The following is a 9,515-nucleotide window of genomic DNA, read 5'->3' as shown; positions in this document are numbered from 1 at the left end:
TTTGGGAAAGAATTTCCCAGAATACCGTCCACGTGGAAAAGTCTTTTTTTTTTTTTTCAGACCAAACCGCCACTTGAAATGGCGGTTTACATAAAGCACAAAAACGCCACATGAAGTGGCGGTTTGGTCAAGGCAAACCGCCATCTCATGTGGCGGTTTGATCCCTGGTAAACCGCCACTTCATGTGGCGGTTTGCTGGTGGCCTGCAGCAATATTTTTTTTTCTTTCATTTCCACTAAATAGTGAACGTAACCTGCATTAAACTAGTTCAATACCATCTATTCCATATTAATCAATTACGAACCAGCTTGATTTGAAAAAATTAATTATGAAAATAATGCGAAGATATATTACAATCATGAACATACAAAGTTAAAATCATACAAGAATATACAAGAAGTTAAAATAATATAAGAATATACAAAGTTTGTTAAACTACAACCCCCGGCCCCTTTTGTTTTGTGCACCGGTGGATGATGATGGTGTGAACTCGTCAACCTCCGCAATGACATTAAGAGTAGGAGCTCGTCGTTGACTAGCACGCTGATATGTGATAATCCTTTGCGGAGGCGATGGATGTGGCGGAGGAGTGTTGATGGAAGACGGGGGAACGAACGGCGACATAGTAGCGGATGTCGATGGCGATCTGGAAGACCGACCCTGAGTAGATGAACGCTGGCGGCCTCTTGTGGACCGAGAACTGGATCCTCCGGAAGAGCTACCTCGATGGGCTGAACTCCTTGGAGAAGGAGTGTGGAATGTGTCATCTACGTCGCCAATGACGGGTGGAGTCGGTATGAGGTACTCATAACCTGCTTGACTCAATGCATCGGTCAACGACGCATTAATGGAGCCTAAGGTCTGAGAACATAGCCGATAGCCCACGTCAACTGGCGATGTAGCGGCCCCTTGAATCGTGTCATTACATTGTATCAACACCGATCGGATGCGCTCAGCCTGTTTGTTATCATTATATTGTTAAAACAGTTACTTAAAACTATTACTATTTGTTATGAGTGTTGAAAGAAAACGTACCAGTAACGTAGATGTCGGATGGTAATGTGATCCTGGCTGCGCAAATGCAATGTTCGTTAGGCGTAATATGGAGATGCGCCTGTACCAACTCATGTACATAGCAGAGCTATGACCTGTGAAGTTATCTCCTCCAACCAATGTAGATGCTCGGTCGTTCCACGCATCTACATGCGATCTATGTCGTACGAGGTAGTTCTTGTCCCCAGTCCTCCGATCGATCGCATGTAGTTGACGTTGGGTGTCACAGGCTTGCGGAATTACCTGCTCCAAACCGAATTGACGCATGACACGATCCGGGAGATGTAGCTCGACGATGTCAAAGCAAATAAGAGGACAACGCGATCTCCAAATCTCGTGGCTCGATGTACATATGTGCGGTAGAGCTTCCATCTTAGCCGCTGTGTAAGGCTGCCATGTCATCTGTAATAGAAATCAATATGCTTAGTAATGTATACAATTTATTCATAACTAATACAAATAGTAAATGTTACTAACCTGCTCGTCCCGTTGTCGATCTAGTGCGTCCCTGTAGTAGACGAGAGTATGTGGGGAGTGGGATCTCGAAAGATATACGCGAAGCCAGCTGTAAACAAATAAACATTTTCATCTATCATAAAATAGTGAAATTATGAATTTGAATAGTGAATTGAGTGTTGCTACCTTACTGCCAAAGGATCCATCCCGCGCCGATGCTGTGACCCTAATATCGGTTCAAAATCATCCGCGTCATCTTCCTGATCATGTTGCCCATCCGGTCGAACCGTCCGAATAATGGGCCTCCCTATATGAATGTGCTCCCATGACCATATCTGTAACAACATCAAGCATCCACCCATGTCCTTGGCACCCTTACGAGATGCTCGACATAAGTTACGATACAGATACGCTAGGGTAGCACTTCCCCAACTGTACTCATCTACGCGCTCCAAGTCTCCCAGTAGAGGGAGATAGATCAACTGTACCGAGTCGCCGCTCTTGTCCGGAAACAAGATGCATCCAAACAGGTACAAAATGTAAGCTCGGGCATGTCTGTCAACCGTCACATCATCTGCATCATCCTCAAGCGCGCTAAAATGCTGTCGAAGCCAAGTCAGCTTCAATGACGATCCAACGATGATCTTCGGCTGTGAGGGGTCTTGAGGGTTTTCCGGCCAAACCCCTAGCAGCTCATGTACGAATGCTGGCCAATTTCCCTCCCCATGACCAATGACTGCTTGTCCTTCAACCGGCAGTCCCATGATAACTGCCACATCTTGCAACGTGATCGTTGCCTCGCCAACTGTGAGGTGGAAGGTATGTGTCTCCGGCCTCCACCTCTCCACCAATGCAGTGATAAGTGCTCGATCGAGCTCTAAGCCCCCGCCCAACAACCGGTGAATGTATCTAAAACCAGCTAGCTCGACTACGTCTAATACCCTGTCATCCACCTCCCACCGTAACGTACTCGCCTGGTAGTGCTGACGAGTAACCAATTGGGCAGTGGAGCCCTCCCACGCAGCTACGCTCCTGTGTGTCGCCTGAAGCGTAAGCACTGATGGATCAACTGGGCCCGGCATCGCCATGATCGCTGTTACGTGTTTTTCATCGCCATAAGTGTTATAAAAATCATAAAAATATCATGACTTCCCTCGCATTATCCAAATTTGCAACCAATTCAACATGTTTTTCAATGGGATAATGATCTTTCATGTGATATCTCCACCAATTTGCTACCAATTTGCAACCAATATCATGACTTCCTCACCCCAATACACTATAACGGGAAGTGTAAATTTGAATACAAGAATTTGTGATACTAAGGTATTAGAACACTTATTATAAGGTTCATTTCAAATATAAAAGCTAAAAATACCATGAATATATACAAAAACCATTAAACTAACCCTACAAAGTAATAAACTTTCATTGAAGCATTTCATCAAACACTTTATATGCATACAAAACAAATCCTAAAATTCAACTACAAATGTGTAAAACGTAAGCTTAAATCATGAAAACAATAGAATGTAACAAACAATTAACGTTTTTATAACTTCAATTCAAACAATAATGAACAAAAAAAACAATTTGCATATTGAACAAAAATTAGGGTTTTATTCATACCTTAAATGAGGATGAAAATGAACTAGTACACAAGGAGAAGATGGGAATGTAGTTGATTAGCTTAGTTGAATGAGAGGAATTGTAAATTTGAAGTAAATGAGAGTGAAGAATTTTTTTTTTTTAGCAAAACCGACAGCAACTAAGAATGGAGTGGAATGAATGAAAACTCACGACACTGTGGCTGCTTTGTACTGCTACCAAACCGCCACTTCAAGTGGCGGTTTACTTAACATATATTTTTTTTTTTTTAAAAAAAATTTCCACTACAAAACCGCCATCTCAGATGGCGGTTTACTCCAGATGCATGAATAAAACCGCTACTTCATGTAGCGGTTATATTTAAAAAAAAAAAAAAAATTTCTCAAAGCTATCCTACGTAGATGGTAATGTGGGAATTAGTTTTCCATTTCAAGCAAAATGGAAAATACTTTGTACAATTGCATTATTTAGGGAAATTTCTCGGCTCTAACCGATCGGTCTCATACAAAGAGTTGCTCGGATCCAACGGCCTTCCTCTTCATTGGCTTTTGTTTTTCCATCCTTTCTCACTCTCAAACCCCCCTTCATCCAAGCGACGTCAACAACTCCAACCGCTCGTCGGAGGTCGCTTCAATTCCCCATTACAGCCGCGTTCCTATCTCCTTCTCCTTCTCCTTGCGCCATTGTTAAGGCACACAACCCAATAAATACAGTCAAGATCAAAGAGACTCGTAATCTTCTGAAGGCTTTACAGAAAAATCGGAGAAAGAGAAATAGAGTTGGCAAGTAAAAAAATGAATTTGTTGAACAGAATAATCAACAGCAATACTTTCATAAACATTTGCTTAGTGGGTTCTTTCACTGCTCTTGCTGTTAGGTCTATGAACCAGCAATACTTGATTGAATCCCTTGAACTTCAGAAACAACTTCTCACAGATAACAATAAATCTATGAAGAAAACTATGTGGGATTGGAAACAGAAGCTTTATGCTGAAGCTTCTTCCCCTGATACCGCCATTGTTCCTCTTTCTCGCCTCAAATCTATCTATGGCGAAGTTGTCACTCTCCCTTCAGGTCTTCCTTCACTTCTCTTTTTCCGTTTGTTCGGGGTTTCTGTTTTTTTTTTTTTTTTTTTTTTTTTTTTTTTTTTTTGAATTGGGAAATTTTATATTTGGTATGATGCTTGAATTCCTTTTATAAATCATGGGTGTGTATAAAGAGTTTAATCCACTTATTTGCATTGTGAATTGTCATGATGATTGGGAGCGTTTTGATTATGAGTATATTCTTTTGGAGGAGATAGAGACAAAATATAGATCATTGAATCAATAGTCAACTATTGCACAAGAAAATAAGACATCAAAGGTTTTGTGTGTGGTTATTAAGTTTTGATTTTGAACATAACATTTTGTCATGTATGAGCTTTGATTGTTAGTGAGCCATTTTTAGTGACATTTTGTTGTGGAGAAACTTTTGGTTTTTAGCGTCGACTACATAACCAAAATAAAGCAAAGTAAGAGATTCTATGTATTAATTCACCTAACCAGCCATATCCTTATTCTCTTCCTTCATTTTAGTTAAATGTAATCTCCCTTGAACTCTTGGGTAGTTATCGTTTGTTCATCTCTTGATCGTGGTGGCAAAAGCATTTTCATTTTATGGCCATCACCATTCGTGATCACCACACATGCCCGGACAATATCATCCACATCACCTCATATGTACTTATCTGCTGTCATATACTCCTGGAAATTCCAATAATTAATATCAATTTGACTCTTGCTATCCAAGTCATGTTCGCCTCTTTCTTTCTCTTCTAATCTTCGTAAAGTTCCAATCTTTCACTCTTCTAACTAATGCATTTTTCATTTCTTTTCATACTAAATCGAATTAAATGATTTCTCTCATATTCTCTTCAATATCTACATTCCAATACCCTATCTTATGTTTTCACTTCGATTTTAATCCTATGGGGCATGCCGCTCATCCATTTTAAGTTATCATACACATTTCAATTACCTCAATCTTCCTTTTCAGAAAGCCTAACATTTTGATCTTATATAATTATGCTGGTGTGATGGGAGTTTGTTGGAAGTTTCTGTTTAAACTTAGTGGCACACTTCAATCACATAATATTTCGTCCATAGCTCTCTGTTTGAGCCAATTTACCTAACATACTCACTTACGAAAAGCTCACTCGTATCTACTTTGCAACACCTCTACTATGATCCTTTGTGCCAAATTTTGTATACTCTATATTACTTTGACTTAGTTATAACCCTTTTGTTCTAATGTTAGCCTCCACATTTCTAGTTTAGCGTTAAAATCATCTCTTTTTTTGTCCACTAAGGCACTAACACAATGTCATCAATGAACAATATGCATTATTGAACTTCTTTCTTAATAGGCATTGTAATTCATGTAAGACCGCTACGGAAAATAGCTCAAAGAAGAACTCTAATGTTAATCGATTGTGGTTGCAAAATATTCGGTTGCTCCTCTACATGTTGAATCTTGATGTAGGAGTGTGCATATAATTTTTACTTTCAGGTTTCAGTCACTTACAATTCAGCTTGGTTGAGGTTCAGGTTGGTAGAAGTGTAGGTCTAATTTAGAGTCGGTATAGTCAAAGTAGCCTACAATTACAATCATTTAAACACTTTTTGGTTAGGTATTGGGTTTGTCAAATTTGATTTTGAAAAGGCTTATGGAGTTAATAGGCCTTTTCTATATAGATTGTAGGGTATGGGGAGAAAAAGTTTTGGTCTAAGATGGTACCAATGGAATTTCAGAAAGACTTTAGACATCCTTTCTCTCTAAGAAACTTTCTTGATCGAGGATATGCAATTAGAATTCCAGGGATTAACGTGGGGGTGATGAAGACTATCGATGGACTACAATGGCTAACAGTGCAGCTGCATCATTTCATATTAAATACCTTGGCCTTCCAATCAGCATCAACCCTCGTTCTAAGGTTTTTTTGGGCCCGGTGATAGAGAAAGTTTCAAGGAGATTGGATGGGTGGAAAAAGATGATGTTCTCTTTTGAAGGGAGGATTTTGATTGTTAAATCATATTTGAGCAGTATTCCTATCGATTTTTTATCCCTGTATAAGGCCCTAGGATGTGTTGTCAGAAGCTTATAGAGAATGATGAGGGTTTTTCCTTGGGGAGGATTGGAAGGTTCGAAAAAGGGACTATTTGATCAGTTAGGATAGAATTAAGCTTCTTCATGAGCAGGGGGGATCGGTTTTAGGGATTTAAGGGCAAAAGATATGGCGTTATTAGGAAAGAAGTCGTGGAGATATCTATGCAAATCAATCTCTTTGTGGTACATGATTATACGAACAAATTTTGTTCTACTACATCGTCTTGAGGAGGAAAAATCAATCTAACACCCACTTATCTTAGCCCTTGGAAGTCAATTTCACGGATACTTCCTTCTTTTTAGCTTTTACTTTAGGAGGAAGGGGTAATATTATTAAATATTTAGAGGATGTTTGGTTAGGGGCATACTACTTCAAAGAACTTTTCCTTAGATCATATCATCTTTCATCAAAACACAACTCACCAATATTGAATTTTATCTTGGGAGGGGATAACAATTATATTGACTGGATTTAATTTTTCAGGCATGATCCATTTGAGAGGAATTTGCTGTCGGTGCCTCGATGGTTGAGCTATTAGATATTCTTCAAATTTCAGTCCATCAACCAAATCTGATTTAAGAATTTAGACCTCTGATTCATCAAAATCCTTCTCTTGCGTTTCTTTTATGTATTGGTTTGCCATCGCCATAGATCTCTTTCTTTTCCTTTGACTCAACGAATTTGAAAAGCTAAGGTCCCCAAAATGATAAAGGCTTTTGTGCGGCTTGTAGCCAAAGGAAAGTTGAACACGATGGAGAGACCTTCAATTAAGGAGACCTTAATAGTTATTAAATCCCCATTGGTGTATTTTATGTTGTGAGAATGCCGAAGACAATGGCCATTTATTCCTCTATTGCAAGACAGCGAGAGAACTATGGAAAAGGTAGTTTAAGATCAGGAGTAAAGAATGAGTTGCTACTTGGAGGTTTGGAGATTTTCTTTTGATTAACCTTTGTGGTATGATGCAGAATAATGATCTTAAAAAGATATGGGTGATTTGTTCTTTTACCATTATATGGTCTATACGTTTAGAATGAAATAGGAGAATTTTCGAAGATCGGTTTCTATAGGTAAAGTTGTATGGGAGAAGGTGGTCTTTTGGGGTCACATTGGGCTAATCTATTTTCCCCGGTCTCTTCTAGAACACTATATATACTACTTTGCATCTTCTGAAATTTTCCACATTTTCATTTTTGGCAATGGATTTACATTCTCTCCTAATCCTTTCCACAAACTTATTTCTCTCTTTATCTCATATACATCCTTCTTCCACTACTCTATGCCAATTGTTAAAATAGTAACAAATCCCTTTGGTAGCTTTCTCAAAGTGAGAAATGAAGTAGAAGAGAAGTACAAGTAGGTACTAATATGAGGCCAGATACACTACCTAACAAAGAGTGTTTGTAACTTGATGAAGTAAAGTTAGAATGAAGAGGCTAAAGACTCCACATCATGTAGTCGGTTTATAGAAGCTTCAGAAATGCTTAATAGCTTCTGGAACTCTTGCTATGCTCTTGATTGAACCAGCCTATTCAAGAACTAGATAATTCATGTTTGTCTTTTGATGATCATTTGGCGCCGTTTTTTTAAATTGATCATTTCGCCTCGTTAGATGCCTATTAGTTCACTTTTATTGCTAGAAATAAACAAGTAGTTTAATTTTTTTCAGCAACTTGTCCATTCTTGGATGCTCTTGACGAACCAAAAACATGTCCAAATGGAGCGTTTGACCACTTTTTTTGTATGTTCAGACATAACTCATTGATCGACTCTTAAGTGACCTTGAAATAATATGAACCAAAATATGACCATTAAGAATTCAAGTATGGTAAATACCAAACTATTTATGTTGTCACTTGTATTTATTTGAAATTTGGATAGTTTTTCCTTAATTTGTCCAACTTAAGTGTTATAGGAACTTTTTCATGTTCGAAAATGGTTTGACTCAAGAGTTATAGGAACTCTTTAAGGTTAAAGACTGGTTTGGCTATAGGATTCACATCATATTGTATGTAATGCATATTATGGTTACGTGGTGTATGCTTGATCTGCATTTTTTCAACATTCAGTGACTCCTATATCCTACAAAACATCACGAGTTACAGATTTGGTGAAAATCGGTAAAGGAATGGAATGGACTGGAGAGAGTGCATAGTTTCCTGCACTTTCCTGCACCTCTTTTAGTTCTGCAATGTGCTCAATTATCCAGTTAATGATTTTACCTTATTTGATCTGTATTTGAGTCGTTTCCTCATCACAAAATCTCCCTTCTTGCGAATGCAGATGCAGATGCAGATGCAGATGAAGATGCTGCTGCAGATACCGCAGGAAAATCAACGACAAAACTTCTCATCTGATGTTGCCGTTGTACTAGGCAGATAATAGTTGACTTGATATCATTCTAAAAGAGACTTTTACCATTTTGCAGGATATAATTAGAATAAACATTTCCTGTAATCAATGCTGCCATGAACACACTGGTGGCCAAGATTGCAACTTCTTTTGTTTGTTGGGTTGTTCAAAAGTGGGATTTTGTTTTTGTACATTGGTTACTTCACATTTTTTAGAAACTTAATCTGTGTGACTTCAAAGTTACACGGTTTGGCGGCATATTCTGAAGGGTTGGCGTCACGTTGTGTTCATATTTTGGGCAATCAGGCTTGCATTTGCGCATCCTGAATCCTGATCTGAAAATCAAATCATTGCTCATGGGCAATTGATTATTGAGCATGTAAACGAAACTAGTTACTAATACTTTTGTACAATTACCTTTCCGGTGAAAAGGATTCCCATCTCACTGAATCGTCTATTGGCCTCTTAATTTACCCTTGGAGCCTCTTGTCTAGGATTAGGCTCTGCGTTTGCCACGGGGATGGCAGTGTAGGCTCGGTCTGTAAATTGGTATGACCAATGAGTTGTCGTGCTCTCTGAACTCCTCTTCTTGGTATTCTCTCCTACCACGGCTCATGTGCTTAAGAGGGGAGGGAAATACGACCATAATTAGACCTAAAAAGTCTAAAAATTATTCACGTCCTTTTGAATTTGCTAATAAATGTGATATTTCCCCTTAAGAATGTTCAGTAGCAAATATAAAGGCAAAAGAATTCGTGTATGAAATCTCATCTTGCTAAACCTTGCTAGACCTTGAGCAAGACTAGATGCAACATTGGGGCAAAAGTTGAGACATGAATACGACAACAAAGAACAATAAGCATGGATCCTACACATTTATTCCATTGATTTTGTTATA

General features: G+C 38.6%; 2 protein-coding genes across 3 annotated transcripts; one reads left to right on the top strand and one right to left on the bottom strand.

Moving 5' to 3' along the window:
• Positions 1–255: 255 nt before the first annotated feature.
• Positions 256–2,936, bottom strand: LOC130810635 (serine/threonine-protein phosphatase 7 long form homolog). 2 transcript variants are annotated; one of them, XM_057676769.1, is made up of 4 exons: positions 1,696–2,936; positions 1,531–1,618; positions 1,036–1,455; positions 256–957 (listed from the first exon to the last, which is right to left on the bottom strand). In XM_057676769.1, exons 1-4 carry the CDS (start codon positions 2,595–2,597, stop codon positions 436–438), a joined length of 1,932 nt encoding a protein of 643 aa, XP_057532752.1. In that variant the 5' UTR covers positions 2,598–2,936; the 3' UTR covers positions 256–435. The 2 variants fall into 2 exon arrangements, with proteins under 2 accessions (XP_057532752.1, XP_057532753.1); XM_057676770.1 differs by having other exon boundaries at positions 1,036–1,443.
• A 194-nt stretch (positions 2,937–3,130) lies between these two features.
• LOC130810636 (uncharacterized) lies at positions 3,131–9,501 on the top strand. The gene is made up of 2 exons (XM_057676771.1): positions 3,131–4,191; positions 8,549–9,501. The coding sequence occupies exons 1-2, from the start codon at positions 3,912–3,914 to the stop codon at positions 8,620–8,622; spliced, it is 354 nt and encodes a 117-aa protein (XP_057532754.1). The 5' UTR covers positions 3,131–3,911; the 3' UTR covers positions 8,623–9,501.
• Positions 9,502–9,515: the final 14 nt, after the last annotated feature.

This window comes from Amaranthus tricolor, chromosome 4, assembly GCF_026212465.1.
Source record: "Amaranthus tricolor cultivar Red isolate AtriRed21 chromosome 4, ASM2621246v1, whole genome shotgun sequence".
Lineage (NCBI taxonomy): Eukaryota > Viridiplantae > Streptophyta > Magnoliopsida > Caryophyllales > Amaranthaceae > Amaranthus > Amaranthus tricolor.
Note: the sequence above shows the minus strand (reverse complement) of the source record. Positions and strands in the feature narration are given on the sequence as shown.